Source organism: Cricetulus griseus, chromosome 5 (assembly GCF_003668045.3).
Source record: "Cricetulus griseus strain 17A/GY chromosome 5, alternate assembly CriGri-PICRH-1.0, whole genome shotgun sequence".
In the NCBI taxonomy this organism is placed as follows: Eukaryota; Metazoa; Chordata; class Mammalia; order Rodentia; family Cricetidae; genus Cricetulus; species Cricetulus griseus.
Genome location: NC_048598.1, coordinates 51,226,128 through 51,249,665, shown reverse-complemented (window position 1 = coordinate 51,249,665; position 23,538 = coordinate 51,226,128). Strand labels below are relative to the sequence as shown.

Genomic DNA, 23,538 nt, shown 5'->3' with positions numbered 1-23,538 from the left:
ATGTCCTTGGTACCCAGCAGAAATGCAAATACCTTAATTTGATACTCCCTGAGCCTAGACACAATGGGGTTGGCCTAGGCCCTATCCCAAAGAATAAGACAGACTTTGAAGACCCCCTATGGAAGGCCTCACCCTCCCTTGGGAGCAGAAAGGGTATGAGATAGGTAGGGTGTTAATGGGGGAGAGGCAAGGGAGGAGGGGAGGGAAAAGATCTGGCATTTACATGTAAAATAATTTTCTTTCTAATTAAAATAAAAAATTTCAAGAAGAAAAATAACAAATCCCTATTTCTTTTGGTGACTATACATAAAATATTTACCAGCATCACCAAACAACAAGTATTCATATGTGACTTAGTAGGCTTGTGGTCAGCTCATCAGCTAAAAGGGAAAGAAAATGATGCTAAAGTTCCCTGCCTGATGGTCAGTCTTGTGTTTGTCTGCTAGTCCCCCACTATATGGAAGATGGTGGAACTTGGATCATTAGATACTGTCCTCATCCTCCAAGCTTAGCTCAACTTTCATCCTAAACATTCAAGTGGGTTTCATCTGATAAAAAGTACATCCCTTCTCTTATGAAACCAAATGTCTTAGTAAACTGGAAATTACAGGTGGAATGCAAAACTTCACACCACTTTTGACACTTAGGTTACTTGAGCATGGCTATGTCAACACACTGAAATCACAGCAAACTACATCTCCAGTTGGATTTCAGAATAATCACTTAATAAAGAGGTGGAGAACCACATACTCATCCTTTTTGTTCTGTCTACCAGCTCCAGCCAGTTCAACTTTCTAATCAGTTGTAAATTCTCCTAATTATTCCTTTTGAAACCAAAAACAGACATACTATTTAAAGGTGAGATGTTACCTTGCCTGTAGCAGATCATTCTGTGGCTATTGTGAATATTTTGAAACTCTTCATATAAGCTTAGTGAAGCAAGAATGTTACTTGTAGACTGAGACTTCAGGATTTAAACAAGCCTTTTATGTAACTGTTGTATAAATTCTGACTTTTTTTTTTGAGATCTCTCAGTCTTAGCTTCCTCATCTGTGCTCCACTGGTTTGTAGCCAAGTAACTGGCAAGGAACTGGAAAACAGGCCATACTCCTCAAAGCTCCTTATAACCATTGTCAATGCTGTGACCATTGCTACCTGGAATTCAGCCTCCAGAGGAGAGGGGTCACTGGGTGGATCTCTCTTCTTCATGTTCTGTAGGCAGGAATGTAGCTCAGACAAATTCACTTCTGTTTCTCCAAACTGATTGTATTCCACTAGTGCCTGATGGATCAAGATGTACTGTGCCTGCAAAAAGCAAAGAATAACACACATAACTAGCATGTACTATAAATCCCTATATGAAACATTTAACTAAAATATGCATACATACAAATTTTCCCACGTTGGGGAGCTGTCTGTTAAAAGAATATTGATATCTGTAGCATTTAAATAGTCTCAAAATTGCCTCTCACAATTTGTGGAATATGAAAAAATTACATTTTGGACTAAAATTCTAGAAGAAAAAATAGCTTGTCAAATAGAGTATCCACTGTGGGTGGCTTTCATTTTATGTCTAGATTTTATGTCTAATAACACATGGTGTGTTACTTCCTCCAGTGATTATATTGAGATTGACATTAATATTATTCAAAACTATAATAATTTTCAATATATGTCAGAAAATAGATTGATATCCTATAGAACATATTATTCAAAGTTTTTATAGCATTTATCATCAATGAAAAAGATTATTTAAGATCTAGTATGCCAAACACCAATTTAGAAATCCTAAATCCTTTTGTTATCTCATTCAAGTCCTTTTTGTTTGTTTTGTTTAAGGAAAATATGTTTCTGATAAATCTTTTAAACTAGCATCTCTGGTTTGGCATGTCTTTTGACTCTGATTATTTTCTGGGTATCATTCTATTTGTATAAACTTGTACTCCTGTCTATTTACCTACACACAAGTGCATGCATTTCACTGATATTGATTCCCCTGTCTGTGGTTTCCATCTCTGTATCTGACCACGTAGAGACACATACACTGGATTGTTCTCTCCAACACTACAAGTCATTTGTTGTGATATTTTTTTCATTTCTTCACTATAGGTATTTAGATTATTTCCAATATTTTGTTATTCTAAATATGCTAAATCCAAGAAGTATTCCTGCACCTGTTTCTGGTTATGGCCATTTGCATAGGCAAACTTGTACTGTTGTCATATAGACATTTTTAATAATAACTACCACTTCCAATTAGCAAATGCCATGCAATGCACCAAGCATGCCTAAGTGCTTCAACTTGTGCTTTCCTTTTCCCCATATTTTTGTTATTGTTATATGAGGTAAATACCGACTTTATCTTGGCACTACTTCCATTTTATGGATAGTTTATCTGTGGCAAAGAAAGATGAAAAGAAATCCAACAGTGTATAAAACCAACAATTCAGGGTCTGTATTTGAATTTCTGAACTCTAGTCCAAAGAGAGGTTCTTGAAGGATGTGGTGCTTCCTGCCTGTTAGCCTAGCACTTGGGAGGCTGAGGCAGGAGTTCTGATGCAAATTCAAGGGCAGGTAGGCTATATAGTAAGATCCTGTATGAAAACATCAAACAAAACACAAGATTCTCTTAACCCCAGATACTATTCTATCTGCTAATGTTATGAAAAGTTGCCAACACTGTTTTATCTTTCTCATCAGGCTCAGGAATGTAAATGACTTCACTGTTTGGGGAATATCTTAAGCTTATATTGCTTCCGTGGTATGTTTCAACACAAGTCCAAAGTGCTCCTGATGGAGATTAGCTTGTTTTAGTTTTCAGAAGTTAAAACATCTTCTTCATCCATCATTTGAATTTGTAATAATATATATATTTCTTTTTATACTCCTCACCATTGCCCCCAGAAGATTTAAGTCATCCAACAAAAGTGAGCCTACTCATGAAAATTTTGACTGTACCTCCACTTGTACCATCAGACACCTCTGTCGCCTTAGCTTGACAACATAACCATAGACATCCACTTTGCCCTCTGCTTCCAAGCCTTCCAGCATAGCATCAATTCCAATGTAGGTGCCTGTGCGCCCAACACCAGCACTATGGGAACAAACAGAAAAGTGAGGTGAAAGGTATACCAGATGGCTCGGTGGGTGAAGGAGCTTGACTGGCAAGACTGACCTGAGCTTGATTCCTGAATTCCATCTAAAGGTGGACGGAGAGAACTGAATCTATAAATCTGTTCTCTATCTTAACACCACACCACACACACACACACACACACACACACACACACACACACACACACACCAAGGGTGGGCAAAAAGGCAAGTTTCACCTTGAAAATTACTTGCAAATTTACATTCAGGCCCTTGCTATGTACTTTACAAATCATAACGTAAGTTTATGCCCCTACAAATGTGTGCAATTATGAAATATCACTTTATTATAGCAATAGCTGTTTGAGAAATGAATATAAATTCATCTTAGCAGATTGGAACATTGTTGAAAAAATAGCACTAGCCAATAAATGTCCCTCGCTGCCCAATGGAGTTTTACAGAGTCATGGGAGCTCTTGACCCACAGAGTCTTTACCTGCAGTGCACCACAATGGGGCCACTGAAGAAGTTGCTGAAAGCATTAACCCTCCTTCGGAGTTTGAGAAGCAGGTGGGGGTCTTCAGGAACCCCATGGTCTGGCCAGCTGGTGAACTGGATATGAGTCACGTCTCTTCCGGTTGTTTTCTCTTTTTTCTAGTCAAGAGATAACACATTCTTTGAGATGGTTTCTTTCAAAGTGATCTCAGTGAGATAAATATGTAAAAAAAAAAAAAAAAAAAAAAAAAAAAAAAAAAAAAAAGATGACCTGTACATTAGGCTCCATATGCAACTATCCCCAAACCTTTGTCTCAGATGCTTTCTTCTTCATTTTCCAGGACTGGCTTTCCTGTCTCATGAGAAGTCACACTAGACTCACATGCACCACCCAGTAAACCAGTGATAAGCAGAGCAGGGAAGAGTAAGGAAAGCAGAAACTTCTTGGACTTTCTGTGCTATGAAGTCAAAATTAAAAGTAATAAAATAAACTAAAAGTGAAAGACTGGAAAAGGGAGTGGAGACATGTAGGTGGATGTTTGGAAACTAAATAAGCACTATCCTCACAGTGGTTTAGAATTCATCTACTTGGTTTCCTGGCAAGCAGGGTTATTTCCTACATGTAGAAAATATAATTAATATTTTGGTTTACATTCCATTCTATGCATTATCACACAAAGAATTATCTACTTTCAAAAAATAAATTATAAAGTAATATCTTGCTTGTAAGTTTCCGATAGAAATTATTTAAATACATTAAGATAGATACCTCAGAATAATCACAGTGATGAGCTAGGCATTGGCCCCTAAATAGTTCATATACTATACGTGTATGTATGTATGTATGTATGTATGTATGATTACTAATCCCCAAGAGCAAGAGCAAGAGCAGAGCATGGATTGACATTATCCTAGCAAAGAAGCCTGTAGGAGAAATACCTAGCAAATCTGGTTATTTGGTTTTTGTTTTCCTGAAGAAAATGTATCTAAGCTTTGCACGAATAAAGTTCAGATTACCAAAACAAAACAAACAAACAAACAAACAAAAACCTCCAACAAATAGAATTCAAAGAAAAGTAGAACTCAAGTAAGGTATGCAAGTTTAAATTGCACTATTAAGATATACATGGTAAATCAAAGAGTCTACATATTTAAAGTATGTTGTTACATCTAGAGTAACACCATCACTATCTCATGATAGAACATTGCTGCCACTGTAAAATGAAAACCTGAACCCATCTGACTCCCTATTTGATACCCTCAGCCTAAGGCAACTCCTCATCTATTTTCTGCATTTATAGACTCCTCTATCTGGAATTTTTCTGGAAGTGGAATTATGTAATAAGAGATGACCTCTATTTCAACTCTTTTCAAGGCCACACTGACCTCATTCTTTGCTGAGCTGAATTCTCTCTCTCTCTCTCTCTCTCTCTCTCTCTCTCTCTCTCTCTCTCTTTCTCTCTAATGTATAGTTGTAACTTGCTACTTATTAAAATGCCCACATGATGTGCCATTTTTAAAATCTGCTTTCCATAATGCAGACAGACTACTGACAGGCAGGATTGTTTGGTTTTCCACTTAATAACCTCGTCACTGACTCAGCACATCGTGTGGTCCCTCTTGTTGCTACTTCAGAGGTCCAGTGTAACAGACACTATGATTGGTGCAGACAAACAATGCATGCATCAACAGTTAAAATTTTATCTGGTCAGCTTTCATGGTTGCTTCAACCTGGCTCTTTCTCCTAAAGATCATTGAAAGTAATCTTTCCCAGATGTGTTTTAGTTCTTCACATTTAATATTCCTTAGCTGCAGTTTATAAAAAGCCGTGCCAAGCCAAAAGTTATGTAATGAAGCAAACTCACATGTGTGATGTGAAGCTTCTGAATGATGTAATCAGGACATCTCTTGTGTTCATTGATCCTTACAACAACATCTCTGAAAGCCTGGGTGCCTTCCTCCATGGTTGGCCAGTATTCTGCACACTTGTTCTACAGTTTGAAAGAAAAAAATCATTCGTGACTCCAGCGTATCATAAAACAGTTTTTGCTTGCTCCTAAAACACCAACAATCAATAATCTATTCAACTGATAGTCACCCAAACATGGCATGTTTTTAATACTATGTGCACTTTGAGCTGAAACATGTTCTATTTCCCACTAATGTTTCTGGATGTGTTTATCTTAACTGATCAGCAGAAGGACAATCTGCCCATGCCTTACTGCCTTTTACAAAAAGATCACAAAATAAACAAATAAATAATGATAAGCAAAAGTAGTGAGCTTACAGGGGGTCACTCCGGCTCAGGAAACCAGAGGCTTTTACTTCTCTTGACACTGAATCATGTGTGTGTCCACTGTTTTCCCAAGGCTTGTCAGCTTTGCTGTGGCCATTCACAAACAGTTGTGAAGGTGGCATGTTACAATGTATAGAACTTACACAATGTCAAATAAAAGCCTCAATATCAATTAACTTGACTATTACACACACACACACACACACACACACACACACACACACACACACACACACACACACACACTTTGTATACAGATTTAGGTTTTCTACCTGCATGGAGATGTAAATAAAATATTAACAGGGTTAAAACAGAGCATTGTCTGTATTACTCATACCAGATGTAACTCATCGTTTCCTGAGTTCCAACCTCAGCCTTCTGGGCTCTTACCCTGTTTCCTTCTTCACATCGTGTGACCATGACAATAACTGTGGCTTTTTGTTCCCAGATCATCCTCCAGAAGTCATCAACGGTTTCATCCCGGGGTCCTAGAAATTAAGGACAAGTTTCGAAATTCTTCCTAAGAAATGCTATAAAACAAGTTTCCAGGAGCAACTCCAGGATTTGAAATAAATTACCTTGTGCAGCAATGTATTTCCTTGGTTCTTTGAAGCCCTGATCAAAACACACAAAGAGAAGAGCCATTTATAGAAATCTTGTTTCTTTAACATGCAAAACTGTGAATTAGAAGAAGTTGATATAGCTCTATCATGGTTGTAAACACGTCTGGCCATTTTCAGATCATTGTAGGATGGTATTAATGTACAACTAGGCATTTAATGGTGCTGAACAGGTTAGTTACCATCTGCAAACAGCATTCATGACCTACATATATTTTTGCCATGTACTACAAACAGTTTTTATAATTAGACTTCATCTCATCTGGGATGGTGCAGCAATTAGCAAGATGAATCCAGACTTTCATTGTTTATAAACTGTTTGCCCTACAGTACCTTCTGCTATTTAAACCTTTTTACCAGTCATGGAGCTCTTTTTCAGAGTTTCAACTCATTTTCTTGCATTGAATCCCTCTGGGAACACACCTACATTTCCACACATTAACTATTGCTGGAACATGCTTTGGATTCCCTAGAGTCCTTTTATGCCATTCCGGATATGGAAAATAAAAACATTCATTATCTGTAATGACTACTTTCTCTGCTCCACTGACTAAGACAAGGAAGCCTTGCAGACACAGATAAGATATGCTAATTCCTTGCAAAACACTCTCAAATACTTTAAATTTACCTTAGCAAAGGGGAAAATGCCATAGGAAGAGGTAGTAGTGCCATTGCTTGAAACTTTGCCTAACAGGTATATAAACCATCACCTAATTTTACTAAGTCTCATGATAGTACCAGTCATGAGCATCTGCTTATAAAGTACATGCTAAGCAGCTACAGTATGTCAAGAACCTACTTAGCAGCTGACAAGAGGTGCTTTCCAGGGGGGTTGGTGCTCAGTTGGAGAAACATAATTATAACTAGATCCCAGCATATTTAAGCAGATTATGTAAGCTATTTTTTTTTAGAGTCTACCTAAATCCTTACAAAATCTTCAGCACTGCCATGTCTGCTCTCAGTTACATTTCTTTGAAGGACAAGACATTTAGAAAACATACTTGTGTCCTCTAAAACAAAGCTTGGTCACCATAATTGTGGCTTGCAAAGGTCACTTGCCAAAACTCAGTTAAATTGAAGGGGAAAGTTAAGACCAATGACTACTTTATCTTGGGGAAGGATTCTTCACATCTGAAAGTGTTGCTTGCTTCTGGAAAGAAGCTTTGCAGAGAACACGTAAAGCAGGAAAAAGAGTTTATACTATGGAGATCACGCACACAGTCAGGAAAAATATTTCAGCTCAGTTAGATTCCAGAGCATGTTTTTTAAATAAGAATATAAAAAGTGTTAAGTATCAAAAATATTTGATGAAAGACAGGTTTTGGGTGTTATCTTCAGAGACCACCTGGGGATGCATTCCCAGTTTGATTCTCCTAGAAAAACTAAGACTATTTGACAATGAGTTGACAAAGTTATTTAATTAATATATGGAAATCACTAAAAATGATGACTGATAAACAGCAAATGCATCTAGAAAATTGTTGAATGTTACCAAATAGCCATATTCATTTGTATGAATAATTTAACTCTGGAAAACCATACAATATCTCAAAAAGTGACTTATTAATGATTAAAACATAGATGTCAAAGGTGTATGCTTCATGAGTGATTCAACTAGAAAAATCTATCTACATTTGTTTATGTTTTTATATATATTGTGTGTAATTGATTGAAATCTTGTTTCCAAATTTTGTATTTACCTGGAACTCCAGAGTGTGCCTTGAAAAGAAAGTGGTGTCTTTGTGGAACTGAGAGTTAAAATGTGTCGTAAGTGCAATGATCAGTGCTCATATAAGTGAAAGGGGCTGGATATGAAAATATAGGAGCTGCAACAGACAGGAAGACATGAGGTGGAGGCAGAAACTGGAGAGAGGCAGCCATTCACTGGGAAAATAAGGATAGCTACAAGCCCCCCCCCCCAAAGCCAAAAGGTGGCCATATAGGATTTCTTTTCTCCCAGAGAGCCTGAGTGAACATGGCTTACTGAGAACTTGCTTTGAAATTTTTAGGTTCAAGAACCCAGAGAATAGATTCATATTATTTTCCTGGTACTAATTTGTGACATTTTATTATGCTGGATCTCAGAAACTAATGCCTGTAAACTAATATATACATACCTACATCATCCTAAGGTGAAATTTGACTTTCTATGTCAATAAAATGTTACACATTTATGTCAGCAAAAGATAAATGATGATAGCCAAAGGACCTCAATTTGAACTGCCCACCCTTTAGAAAAACTTGAGAATTACATGCAAATCAGCATGTAGCGTAGCATACCATGTACTTTGTCAAGTTAGACCAACTACCATGAGGAAATTTTTTAAATTATAATTGTATAGGTTTCTTGGACCTGGAATTATTCTTTTAGAAATTTATTCTATAGATACATTAAAAACCACATTATAGTAATATGAACCAAGCACTTCACATTTTTCTTTTTAGTGGCAGAAGTTTATAAAGCATACTTAATGTCCAATAATTATACCATAAATTGACACAAAAACAAAAAATCCAAAAACTTCCTGGGTCTGGAGTTAGCAAACTAAGGCTTGTGATGTTTAATATTTGTTGTTTTTAATGTGTTTTAACTGTGCAAGTGCCTGAGTATGCAAGTGCCTACAGAGGCCACAAGAGGGCACGAGCTCCCCTTAACAGATGTTACAGATAGTTGTGAGCTTCCTGAAGTGGGTGGTGGGAACCAAACCTAGAAACTCTGCAAGCACAGCCAATTTTCTTAACTGCTGAGCCTTCTCTCCAGATCGCCTTTCCCTATACCCTGATATTTAATCTTGAGTTTCAACTTGATATTATTGAAGATAGCCTAGGAGACAAACTGTACATGTCTGTGGGGGAGTATCCATAGAAGTTTAAATGAGGTAGGAGGATCACCCTGATTGTAGGTAACGCTATTCCCCTGACAGAGGTCCTGCACTGAATGAAAAAGAGAACACGAGTGGAATTCTAGTATTTATCTTTCTCTGCTTCCTGACTGCAGATGCAATGAGGTCAGAACTCATACTCCCGCAGCCATCATGATATAGTGTACCTCAAAACTTGAGCTATAATAAACCTGCCCTTCCTTAAGTGTTTTTTGTAACAGGCACAAGAAAGGTATATACAGGCCTGTGAGCAAATGCATCAAGATCTGACTTCATACCTAAAGTGCTTTTGTTACTGAACTGTGTTATGTACTGTCACGGGAGGAGTTGAGTATTTGTGACAGAGATTAAGTATGACCTCTAAAGTCAAAAGGAAGTGAAGGAAGTGCTTTCAGGTCCATTAGAGGAAGAGTCTGCTAATCCTTCCTTATAGAGTGCTATTATATATATTTCATGTAGAGAGAGAAAGATTTGTATGTATGTAAATATTTTAAATAGTTGTGTATTGTATATCTATACTATACATAGTTATGTATTATATATTTATACTACACATAAAAGTATACATGTGCATGTATGTTCATACAGAAATGCACCTCTACATTGGGTATGCTTATATATGCATCTTAAGAAAATAATATAGGGTAAATAACAGTGTGAATATAATATTTATAATAAGAACCTTGGTGAATATTGGAATTTTGCTTTTCTATTAAGAAACTCTGTGTGGACATGAAGATTCTCCTAATAGAAGGAAATACTTGCTAGATTGAGTAATGAGATGTTCTCAGACATATATTTTTCTGCTATATAAAATTCTTTAACTCACAGGAAGTACACTTACTTGAAAATTATATATGCCAAATTTTCAAATGTTTACATTTTTCTAGAAATTTACAGAGATGAACAGAATCTACTGCAGTGCACTGTATAACAGAAGAACAACCGTTTGGGGTTATGCAGACCTGAATTACATCTCAGTTAAAACTTTTCCAGATTTCATTAGTTTCATAATAACTAAAAACCTGAGCCTCCCACTCCTCGTGTATAGAGTAGGCATAGTGTGCATAGCTGAAGAAATGCAGAGTCCTTATGAGCAATGCATGCAGAGATAATTCAGTTTCATGTACAGCAAAGAGTAGACTTTTCCACTAAGAAGAAAGCCCTATTGTATACCTAGTACCAGCAAGCATGTATGTAACTATTTTTGTAAACATTAATCATTTTATTGTTGGTGTCAGTGATGTTATGGGCTTAACTTAAAATATTTCTAGTAACATGTCTAAGTTTTTGCAAAAACAGTGGAGGAACTAAATGGTACACACAAATGCAAAGAAAATGAACATTTCCCACAACCAAAAGTGGCTATAAGGTAACACAGTTTGTGTATGCACTCACATCGATGTAGCTGGCATTTATGTAGGTGGAGCCTGCATCCCCATTTATTTCAGAGAGTTCAACACGGTTGTAATCATCTGTTTAAAGAAAAGAAAACTTTAGTATTGGAATAACGAGTATTCAGGCATTGTCAACATACAGAAACTCAGTTCCCTATGTGGACTTACAGGGAAGGATGTCAACGTAACGGTTTTTATTCTGGTTGTGGGGCTTTCGGGCATCTTTGATAGAAAACTTGCTGAACACCCGTGGAATGCTCTGGAAGACACAAAGATTCTTAGTGTTACAGAAGAGTCCAAAAAGGAGGAGAAAGAAGAGGAGGAAGAGGAGAAGGAAGGAAGGAAGGAAGGAAGGAAGGAAGGAAGGAAGGAAGGAAGGAAGACAGGTAAGGATGGAGAGAGGAAGGATAAATGAGGTGGTAACTTATAAATATGTCCTTTCTACTGACAAACATGGTACATACAGTAGCTGGAATTAATTTTATTATGCATTTTTCAAAACTGACCTATTTCCTTTAAAATTAATATCAGAACCATTAAATTATTAAATTAAAAAGAACAATGTTGCATGAAAAGTATATAATAACCAATATGCCACTCAAAACTTCAGTTTGTGACAGATCATTAGATAGTCACCTAGAACACAAGTACAAAATGAGCCAAACATGTTTTGTTAGAAGACTTCGTAATCAGTTACAATGCACTAAAGCATTATACTGATGTTTACCAGTTTCGTACTATGAATGGCCTTGCACCTTCATTGAATCTCTCATCTGTAAATATTGCAGCAGAAAAATATGCCTGTGTTATATTGCTGTGTTCTGGGGGCAAATTATTAAGGCAAATGGTTTTGCAAATATACTTAACATGGAGTCATCTTGATGGCCATGTGGAATTTCTTACCCTATATCAATGATGACACATACCTGAAATTCAGCCAGAAAAAGTCTACCCTCATCAGCAATCTTCCTTTTATATGTTTCCAACAAAATGTCAGCATGAATTGGCTCCACATCCATCAGTTGCTTTTCATCATCTGTAAACAAGTTAAATTCAAGACCAGTGTTGTGCCTGTTTGTCTATCTGTCTGTCAGATATGCATATGTTAATAGAGTTCACATCTTGAATTTAATTCTCAACAATTTTCCTTCTTCCTATATCTGTAGAGAATTTCATTCACATGAATGTGTTTGCTATAAGTTAAGGACTTATAAATCTTGTGCTTCAGTCATTTTCTGACTTTGTATTATTCTCTTTACTAGAATGAGCTTCTCCCTTTCCTATGCCTAGGTAAAGGGTTCCTGACAAAACATCACCATTGCCAGACATCCATGTTTTTGGTTAATCCCATGGAATTTATAGTACTTGACATATTTCTATATGCCATGATTTTTATTTTTCTCATCAACAACCACACACGCTAAATTTTTAATTTTGTGAAATATAAAATTGTACAGATAAGAAAAAATGATTAATACTATTTTATTCACCATTCATCTTAATTTGGTTACACTCTACTATCAAACAAATCTCATTCATCTATTGTACTTTGTGAGTATTTTAAAAATTAAATACATCATGAGATAACTTTCTGTGATAAAAAGGAATGTAAATAGGTATTGAGCATTACCCTTTCTTTATATTATGAAAACTTTCATGTGGATCTTGACAAAATATAGGTTTTTACAAGATACATTTGTTATTTGATAATATTTCATGTGTACGTTTTGTCCACATTTATGTATGTGCACACAACCATGCAGTTCCCACACAGTCCAGAGAGGGATATCTGCTCTGCTAGATCTGGAGTTAGGGCAGTTGTAAGCAGCCAAGAGGATGCTGAGAACTAACCCAGGTCCTTTTCAAGAGCGGCCAATGCTCTTCAACTCTGAGTCATCTCTCCAGCCCCACAAACTATGATTTTAAAAGGTTAAGAATCTTTGTGCCAGCCTGGCAGTGGTGGTGCATGCCTTTAATGCCAGCACTTGGTGGACAGAGGCAGGCTGATCTATGTGAGTTCAAGGTCAGCATTGTCTACAAAAGTGAAATCCAGAACAGCCAGGGCTACACAAAGAAACTGTGTCTCAAAAAACCAAATAATAATAATAATAATAATAAAAGAAAAAGAAACTTTGTGCCATCACACATGCCAATGTTTCTCTTACTCTCCCAACTTCTGTTTCTGTTTTTTTCTCCAGGTATCATGGTAACTGTCCCATTGTCAAATGAAGAAAAAAGCTGTCCACGAGTGTGGCATCATTATCTTACTGTTCACAGATCTTTGTTTCCAAACACAATTACCACTTTGGCTAGTTGCAGTAAGTTGTTCCTTTGATTGATGGGAGATGCCTAGAACTCATCCATGCTGAATTGAGGGCTTTGTTTAGAGTAAGTTCTAAGTTCTTCCCTGTTGCAACTGATACTAATTACAAGATGAAACATCTGATACTTCCAATCCACCTTAATTCCAGGAAGAGTATTCTACCCTCTGCCCAGGTACGATCACTCTTTTGTTCCTCCTTCTTTTCACAGCCTAACGGAACCAGCACTCTATAAATGTCATTTTGTTGACTTTTTCTATTCACAGACACATGCACTAATTCTATATATTCACCCTGGCACTGTGGAGAAAACACTGAAAAAAAGGAGGAACTTTCCCAAATTCTGCAACCTACCTATGGCAGGCTAACCAACAAAGACATGAATAAATAAAGTGTCAAGTTGTGATACAGTCTCTAAAAGAGACTAAAATTAAGGATCTCTGAAGAACCATCCCAAAAGCTGCTGCACAGAAACTTGGTACCTCCCATTGTCAGAAGGAAACCCTTCACACAGGAGTTAACAAAAGATAGAGAAGTGCTCTGAAATTCTGTGTCTTATATAATGGAAAAACAAGCTACTTTAATTATCATAAGCATAGTTTAAATATCTTTAATGATTGACTGTTTTTGTTCTGTCTTTAAAACCTTAAAAAATAATTATATAAAAATAATTATATAAAATAATTATATAAAATAAGGGATGTCTTTTCTTTATACAATGTCTACCTCCATTATCACCTCATCACCATCTGCTCTCCCATTCTTCCTTACTCACTAGTTGGTCTGATGTTTCCCAGAAGTCTTAGCCAACCAAATTCCTGCACCCTCCACAGGCAATTGTCTATCATTTTTCTTTATACAGAACTGTGTACATTAAACAGCTATAATATTTACCAAATTGTTCTTACTCATTAACACACTTGGATTCCTCTATTATATTCCCAGAGACCATGGTCTCTCACTGTTGTACTCTCAGTGCCATGGATAGTATTTGTGATACCTTGAAAACTTCACATACATGGCTACTTTTGGAAAAAAATAAATTTGTTTCATCATGTGTCAATAGACAAAGTCCAGATTTAATTAAAAATACACATCCCTGATTTTGCAATAAGAGAATGCAAATTCAGAGAAATAATATTCATCAGTAAAAATTATTTATACTTACCTCTTTCGACAAGTTCCTGTTGTTCATCTAAATTGCTGTGAAAATAAGAAAGATGAGTTTCTATATTTGTAAGGAACATGGAATTCAGTTGGCATTCAACTTAACTGAACAAACACCATCTTATAAATGTATTGAGTGAAGGGGGAAATAGAGGTAAGGCTAACAGAAGAAGGGTTAGAGGAGAATAGGAGAAGATAGAGAATGAAAGGGATAGAAAAAGGGAGAGGTAAAACAGGAACTTGGGGAGAGTGAAGAAACCAAGGGAGCAAAGAAAGAAATCAAGAGTTGCCTGTAAATTTCAGAAGAGTGAGAAAGAGTTAAATGGATTCTCCCATTTTTCATAAATACTTATCTTCTTGGGCAAAGAAATAAACAAAGTCCCCAGAACTTCCCTCCTTTTGCATTTGCTGTTCCCATATTACTTTCATCTACTGAGGATTAAATGAGAGGGTACACATGCTTTGTGCTGATTATTATCAAAACAAGCCTACAATATCATTAGCAAAGGCAGAGAATATAAGTGCTTACAGTAATACAGTAATTCCATGTTAAGTCTTTGACACCCAACTCAGTCATTAACTGAAGTTCATACTGTCTTCTCTAGTCCATTTCTCGGTTAATGCATTTTGAACAGTTTGTGAAATTATTACAACTACTATTGCCTCCTAATTCAAAATTAATAGTCTCTTACCTGGATCTTTTCTTACGCAGATCATAGATTTTATACAGAACAACAAGCAGGGCTATTGATGTCACAATAATCAGAAACACCAGGAATATAATCAGTGCTTTAGCATTATCTAGAAATGATAAGTGACACACAAGAGATAATCATGTCATATACTTTGGTAGACAATGTGAGTGACCTTCATGAACTAGAATTTTAGTATTTTTTTTCATTTATGGTGAAGACTCAAAGCAAAAATTTTAGAATAAGTTGAAATACATTAAAATCTTGATTTTGCAATGATGGGCTCTGTTATTTCAAAATTCCCAGGGCATTTATATTTAAAGAGACTAATTAGAATATAGATGAGCACTTCCATTTCTTTTCATTAAATACTGTACTTTTGTAGAAAACTATCATTTAGATTTAATTCCCTTTCAGAGAGTCATTTTAAAGGGATCAATGAGGTAATGCAGTTATTACAGCTTTCAGAAAGAAACTCATAGTTTATCATTGAGCACAGTAGTGGGTAGCCTCCTAAGGGATTCATAAAAGCTTCTACCCCACAAAGATAAATCTCTTACATGCTCACTGGGGGATAAAACCAATTAACCAAGAGACAAAATTTACTTCATTTGACAGTGAGGATTAACACTTTCCCTTGCTTGAATTTTCACTAAGAATCAATGTAAATCACAAGCATAGGGAAAGGAGAGCAAAGCAGGGTTGGCAATGTCTTTATCCTGGGTGATGTGCCATCCTTTTCATCCACACAATGGAAATCCAATAAACCCATGCAGTGGCATCAAAGTTTGAGCCCCAGAGCCAGGCTGCTGAGCTTCCAACCTTAGTTCTTACATCCTGAAAGGGAATCCTATTACCTTTGCACCTCAGTTCCTTAATTCCTGAAACGAGGTTAAATGGTGTAGTTACAGTAAATGGTGGGCTGTGTAGAACACAGAGAAAGGTAGCTGTTCATAACCCCTAAACCTTGTGTGTGTGTGTGTGTGTGTGTGTGTGTGTGTGTGTGTGCACGCATACGTGCGCTTTATGGTCTATAATGATGCTCCCTATGTATAAGGTATCTTAGAAATCAGAGTATAATCAGTACACACATCTGTAGCACATATATGGACCAAACACCACAGTCACATTTAAAGGAGCTACCAAAACTACCTGTCTGTAAATAAATACTCTCTAAATTTGTAATGAAGGCAACATCTGCTGAGTGACTAAGTGATCAAATCTATTAATTAAATTTTTATTATACTGTATTTTAATCTGTGTTTACTCAGAGGTTTTTGAAAATTTCAGGTATTTATAAAGTATGTGCAAGCAACTAAGGAGTCAATTGATGGATGCAAAATAGCACAGCTCTGCTCAAGCAAATCCATACACATAGAAGTAGAAAAAAATAGGGCAGGATGACTTACAAGATGTTGATTGATTTTGAGAAACTGCCTCTCCCTCATACTTTCCATTGTAAAAAGAGACCTAAATTTCAGTTGAAAAAGAAAACAATTTAGTTTTCTTCTGTTAGTGTGAATGGCATATTGTAAAATGTACATTATTTCTCATACAATGCTGCCTCTTTTCATTAAAAACTTCTAAGTCAAAGCTGAAACTTTAAGATTATTTCATTGTATCCAGCCTAAAAGATAGAAGAGGGGCTTACCTGTCTTAGGAATGACAGCAATAACAATTGGAAATGGAAGAACACAGTTCAAGAAATAAAATCCAGAGTTAACAATTTCAAGGTAGAGTAAATGACAAAAGGAAAGTTGTCTATTAATATGCTAGTAGGTTCACATTTTATTTTTAAAGTAAATCTGCTGTTTACAAGAGACAGGTGTGGAATGTGCATGGGTAAAAGACATGAACAAATGCCAGTGTGGAAATAACTAGCATAAATGCCTACAACTCACAAAATTTAATACAAATACAGAAAATAAGCTTGATAGGAAAGGACACTGAAGGGGTTGATGAAACAAAACTACTGATATCACATAAATTATGTTAAAATAGATCTGAATATCATTAAAGGGGATTAACATGATGTGACAACCGTGACAAACAAGCACGGAAGCCCTCACTCTCTATACAAGTGCGTATAGGATTTCCCATTATTCATAAACAAAATTGTATCAATTACCTCTTATAAATCAATAAAATTCACAACATTAAAATTTTAAACTCCACAGATGGAAATATATTGCATTATAAACTTCTTCAAGTATCCATTATAGATTCTTTAGAAGTCATCAAGGTAAAAATTATCAGAACGAATAATGTACTTTAAGAATTCATTACTTTCTATGTGCAGCAGGCAATGTAACTGACAAACCATGTAGGAACAGAATATAAATTTTTCCAAACCACAGTAACAATGATCATAATTATTTTCATAAGAGTGAAGATACAATGAGAAAAAGATCAAAATAAGTCACTAAAATAAATTATTATTAATAAATATAAATATGTTAGTAGAATTGGTTGTACTGAGTAAGTATGAGATGATTCCACCCTCATGAAAGTGTGTATGTTGTCTTAGGGTCATAAATGCATGGGAAATAAGTTATGATGAGTGAAATGCAGAAAACAAAAGATCTACTTGTATAGTGGGAGAAGGAATAGCTAAGTGAAGATTATCTCCTAATTTGAATTTTATGTTTATAATGTTCACTCATATATCCCAGAATAATTTATAATGTTTGAAGAGTAGACAAAGAGAGTCCTAGGAAGAAAAGCAAGCCATGAAGTAAAGTCATCAACAAGATAAAATCTCTCTGTGTGTGAGAGATTAAAAGAAGATTGTGCCAAGAGTTTTGTGGCTACTGGGGAAGCTGAACACAGTGTAATAGGATGCAGGATGCTTTCGTACATGTTTCTCTGAATGGAACACCCTTCAGGAAGATATAAATGGCACACTCACTTGAAAAATAACTATACCTCTGTATTAAAAGGATCAAAGAGATTTCTAGGATGCAAACCATCCCTATGCTATTTAAAGTTACACACATTGAAAAAGAGTAAAATAAATTCAAATTGCAGCAAAAGTTAGGCATACCACAGAGATGTCAAACCTATCTGTATATATTATTGAATAATCCCCTTTGTGAATATCTACCCATAGAATTAATAAAATATTAAACTATTTATTCAATAATGCATTGAAACAATAATGCACTATGAAAGAGAAGGGATAATTTGCCTCTTGGAATATGAAGAGTGTCTTGCATTAGAAAATCCATTACTGTAATTCACCACCATGAGCAAGTCAGACTACATAATTACCACTGCAGCACCATTTAAAATAGCACCATATCTATTTTTAATGGATTCCAAACTACTTGTGATGACTATTATTGGTTGTCAGTTTGGCCACAACTGGAATTAACTAAAACCCAAGCAGCTGGGTATACTTGTGGAGGATTTTTCTTGATTTAAGTATTTGAAGAAGAAAGGATCAGCCTTAAATCCAGATTTTTTTTGAGGTGGTAAGATCCACCTTAAATGTGGACTACAGCTTTTTGTGGAAACTTACAGAAAGGACACAAAAGAAGTAAGCAATTACTCTTTGCCTGCTTAGTCTTACTATTGCTGTCAAGTCATTCTGGCACTGGCATTAGACTGAGATTCTGGCATTTACTAAAGACCAGCTGAGACATCCAGTCTCACTGACTGCACAACCCCTGAATTCTTGGACTTTTCATTGGTAAATAGCCATTATTGGAATAGCTGGACCACAGACTGTAAACTGCATATATATATATATATATATATATATATATATATTCATTCTGTTCTGTTACTCTAGAGAAGTGTAACTAATACTTTTCTTCTTTAAAATTATAATAAAAAAAAGCTTGTTATACAAAAAAATTCAACTGACAAGAAGCCATTGAAGTCAACTATCACTATCAGGTTGTGATGGTAATATTCATTGTCAAATTGACAGGATCTATAAACACCTATTAAAAAATACCCCAGAACATATCTATGAAGGAGTTTTAAGAGGGAGTTAGTTGAGGAGTAAGACCTGCCTTAAATGTGGGTAGCACCATTCCATGCTAGACTTAAAAATAATGAGACAAAATAATAAAGAGAAAGTAGGCTTAACACTACTGTGGATAAAATGTGGCTAGCTGCCTCATAGTCCTGCCATCATCCCTTCCCCATCATTGTGAACTGTACCCTCTACAATTGTGAGAAAAATAAGTTCTTCCTTAAGTCAGTTTGTCAGGTATTTTTTAATAACAACAAGACAAGATAATATAGAAAAGTAGGGGCTAAAGAGATGGCTTAGCAGATAAACCTGCTTGCTACACAAGCCTGGCAATCTGAATACAATTCCTTCAACCCATGGAAGAAGGAGGGACTTGAATTCCCAGAGATTTCCTTTAATTTCCATGTATGTGCACTATAGCATGTGTTAACCACATTCACATACATATGTTCTTTCATAAATAAAGTAAAAATTATGAAAAAATCTCCTTCAAGGGATGATCATTGCTGTGATACACCCAAGTACACGATACTTACACCTTTGGAACTGCTTTGTGCAAAGGTGGAAGAGTTTGGAGATTCATTCTAGAGAAGGTCTAGAATGCTTTAAGTGGAACATAATACATAATTTTGGTAGGAATCTGAATACCAGAATTCCAAGAGAAGAGTAAGTGCTCATCTCATGGTGTTATAAGGGTTGGAGTCAACCAGGGTTGGATGTAGCAGTTACATGATACAATTTTGGCAAAGAATCTGGCTAGATTCTGTCCATGAGTGAGAAAAAAAAAAGAGTAATAGTGAACTAAAAAGAAATGTTTTAATCTCTGGTGGAGGAAATCTCATGATAGTACAGTGTTTGGGCTGTTGCATGGCTCCTGCTTACTGCTCTCATTCAGATCTCCAGGGAGAAACACAAAGATATGAAGTTTTGTGGAGAAAGCATGCAAGCAAGTTTAAAGAAGACTATGAGAACACAATAGGTGGAAGATTGTGGATTAAAAGCTATTTGCTTGGATGTCAAGTTGGCAAGTAGATTTAGGATGATTAATACTGATTGTCACCTTGACAGATCTAGAATCATCTCAGAAATAAATTTCTAGTCACGTCTGTGAAGGAATAGGGTTAACTGGATAGGAAAAACCAACCCCAAATGTAGCACCATAGACCTGCCAGCTCTAGGGTCCTAAATGTAATAATTAAAAGATAGTGAATTGAGCACCAAAAACAATCTCTATTGCTTTCTGAATACGGATGCATTGTAACCAGTTCTATCAGGCTCCTGACATGATGCCTCCCCTCAAATTGAAGTCAAAATAAGGTTTTTGACTTGACCTTTTCATGTATTGAGTAAAGATAACTAAAGATGTTAAAAGAAGTTACTATTTATCAATAAACATGTTTACTAGATGCTGTGTATATTAGAGCTCAATATAGTTATTGTTAGAAGAATATGATAAAAGCATATGACAAGACCCCATCCAACTATTGAAAGTCAAATAATAAAAAATGTGGGAAGGTAAACGTGATGACATAACATAGAAAAAATTGCTAAACTGTATCAGAAATGGTAATTTTATCTGTTTATACATTTTCATTTAAACAACAGAAATATCTTTATAATACATAGTCCACAGTGAAATTATAGGTATTTTAAGATTTTTTACATTCACTTTATGTATGGATTTTTCTTGAATTTGTTTCTAGAATTTTCTAAACTCAAAGTACACATAAAAGTTTGAAGTTGAAAACAATAAAAATAAACATTTGGCAAAATAAAGGCCTGCTACTCATGAATTGTCTCCTACCAGGCACATGAGCAATGACTTCCCTACAGTCCTCAATTTGAAGTTGCAAATATTCTAGCAAAATTTTGCCTCAAAACATTGCTTTTCATTCCATTGATAAAATGCTTGGCACCTAATTGTTGAATGTTCTAAAGTGTTGATTTCACAGGTTATCAGAGATCTTTGAGTCCATATGAACGTTGACCTTACCACTGTGCAAGTACTAAGTATTCAAAACTGTTAATATAGCTTGGGAAAGTAATGATTATGGAAAGCGTGACCTTACCAGAAACGTATAATCAGTTGAATAGTAGAGATTCTCTACATCAAATCTGCATGTGGGTTGCTTGATATCTTTAAATAAGGAACCTCCACTTTTGACTTTCAAAATGTAGACTTTTTCAGGGCCATTAATTTCACTAGGAGGATCACATGTGACACTTATAAAATTTTCTGACTTCCTGATGGCTTTCATTCTGTTGACCTTGCTTGGTGCTGTCGAAATAAAATGTTTGTCATCTTAATCATTTGATATGTGAAAATATAAATAACTTGAAATGCGAGTACAATGTAAACCATTTTAAATGTTCGTCTGCACATGAGAACACAGATTTAGCAACTATATTGAAACATCTAAAAATAAATCACCTCTTCATTAAGTATTAACCTATAAGACATGCTGGAAGTCCTGAGAACTTGCACAATCCCTTTAGAACAGGATGTGGAACTGAACAGCAGTGAAAAGTGAGAAGGAGGAGGGGCGAGGATGGATGCTAGAGAAACATGGAAGGAAACAGCCCTGATCCTCCTTCTCTCATGAGTATCCTACACAACACAAGGTGAGATTATAGAATTATCAAATCATTTTCATTTGCTATGACATCCCAGAAACCTGGGAAGGCAACAATATCATATGTCCATAAGACTTCAAAAATCCAATACTTTTATTAATTCTTTGAGTTTGTCATACAATATATATATTTGAGCCTGTTCAAACATACACACCCTGACTCCTCCTCTCACCGTCTGCTCTTCCCTGCCACCCATTTCCATTCAGCTTTTAGTTTACTCCTCTTCTTGTCCCGTCAAGCACGTTCCTTGGCTTGGGGCCTATCCTGATGTGTGGTCAGCCTATCAAGGGTCACATCATTAAAGGAAACTGACTCTTCTCTAGTAGTTATCAAATGCCAACACTTCCTGAGCTAGTGGTGGAATTATGTGTACCCCTTTCCTCTCTACACTGGGATTTTAGGATTTGGACATTTAAAACCTGATCCTAGGTGATGTGGAGAATGTTTTAACACTGACAACATTTTCTTCTCCAGGAATCTGGTGCTCAGATAGGTCATATAGTTATAGATCCTACTATACCCCCAAAAGTCTTTCTTATTCCCTGCCTATTCGAGATTAGCAGCTACCCTGGACACTAATCTAGCATTGTTTTCACAAACTATGTGAACATCACACTGGAAGCAACATCACTGAAATTTCCAGTGTATATTAATTAAATGTTTTGTCATTGTAACTATGAGTCAGTGCTCTGTAGAACATCATCAAGCATCTTGGAGCAGACAGTGTTTCTAGATAGTAAAGAGAGAATTTTTAATCTAAGTTGCTGAGGGTTATAAATGCTTGATGTCTTATGAAGCATACTGGCTGATGACACTTCCAGCTTTGTTCCTTCAACCCTGTGACAATATCTGATAAATGCAGTGAACCTTGATTAGTAGGTTTTAAATAATTTTTAACAAAATCTAAGATTTTAAATTTTAAATAATTTTAAACTTTAGATGTTAACAAATATGCCAGCCCAATGTATTTCCCAAAGTAGAAAGATCAACACATTGTACATGAAAATAGCATTCGTTGTTCCTTGCCACTCATGGAAGAAACATTAAAGCAGAGAACTTACGAGCCTCTTTTGTCCGAAAGGAGCATGATTCAGCAGTCCCATTGCGTTGCACTGCCCCGGTGACATGGGCGTGGATTGACACTTTATAATATGTATAAGGTTTCAGGTTCTTTATCGTGTAAGGGATATCATTCACTCCCACAGGGTCACAGATTTCTAAAACTAAAAAGAAAAAATAATTTAGTAAGTTTCTGAAAGTCAGGATCCCAATGCAATGTGCATAACTTGATTTTTACATTATAGACTCCAAAGACTGAATAAACTTATATAGAAAGACAATGCCATGTGTTGTCTTTCTCCTGTGTTCCCGGTTCCAAATTTTTAGAGCTAGAGTAACTTCAGGAGCCAGGAAAATACAAAGGACAGGGGAGTGGTTTTCTAGAGAGGGGACAGCAGGATACAGGTGATATGAAGTGGGGGATGAGGAATGTGAAGGGGGCTTTAATGCAGGAAGAGAGGGAGGAAGAGGGATCTAAAACACTAAGGATGCTTAAATAAGACACAGACAACCATTGCTTTATATTCGCCCACAAGTTGAAGGAAAGTCCCTATTGCTAATGACACCATATAATTCATGGAGCCATGAGACTGAGGGAACATCTGATTAGGAGTCACAGCACTTAATCTGGAACTGACCTGGAAACCCACTCTCTGAGGACTAGCTTTCATAGTACCAGAAGGTGATATGCAAGCCACGAAGAGACAAAAACAATCAATAATCCTATGTAGCTGTGACATCTATGAAGTACAACAATGACCAGCACAGCAAGTCATCCCTAAGGATACACTAGTGGTACTCCTATCTTGGCAGTAAGCAATAGCTGCCTAATTGGTCCGCTTAACAGGAGGAAAATTTCATCTTGTACTGTAAACACAGCCAACTGCATGCATCTAGAGG

The 23,538-nt window shown here is 36.1% G+C and overlaps 1 protein-coding gene across 1 annotated transcript in view; it reads right to left on the bottom strand.

Annotated features, from left to right (window-relative positions):
• Positions 1 to 23,538, bottom strand: part of Ptprc (protein tyrosine phosphatase receptor type C) — a 107,037-nt gene that overhangs the window by 10,139 nt on the left and 73,360 nt on the right. The window contains exons 11-24 of the mRNA XM_035445828.1: positions 22,641 to 22,796; positions 21,015 to 21,223; positions 16,373 to 16,433; positions 14,964 to 15,072; positions 14,273 to 14,307; positions 11,710 to 11,819; positions 10,952 to 11,042; positions 10,785 to 10,861; positions 6,463 to 6,499; positions 6,275 to 6,372; positions 5,454 to 5,579; positions 3,590 to 3,747; positions 2,959 to 3,094; positions 1,156 to 1,305 (exon numbers count right to left, since the gene is read on the bottom strand). Coding sequence (XP_035301719.1) covers positions 1,156 to 1,305; positions 2,959 to 3,094; positions 3,590 to 3,747; positions 5,454 to 5,579; positions 6,275 to 6,372; positions 6,463 to 6,499; positions 10,785 to 10,861; positions 10,952 to 11,042; positions 11,710 to 11,819; positions 14,273 to 14,307; positions 14,964 to 15,072; positions 16,373 to 16,433; positions 21,015 to 21,223; positions 22,641 to 22,796 — 1,553 coding nt within the window. The remainder of the gene's footprint in view (positions 1 to 1,155; positions 1,306 to 2,958; positions 3,095 to 3,589; positions 3,748 to 5,453; positions 5,580 to 6,274; positions 6,373 to 6,462; positions 6,500 to 10,784; positions 10,862 to 10,951; positions 11,043 to 11,709; positions 11,820 to 14,272; positions 14,308 to 14,963; positions 15,073 to 16,372; positions 16,434 to 21,014; positions 21,224 to 22,640; positions 22,797 to 23,538) is intronic.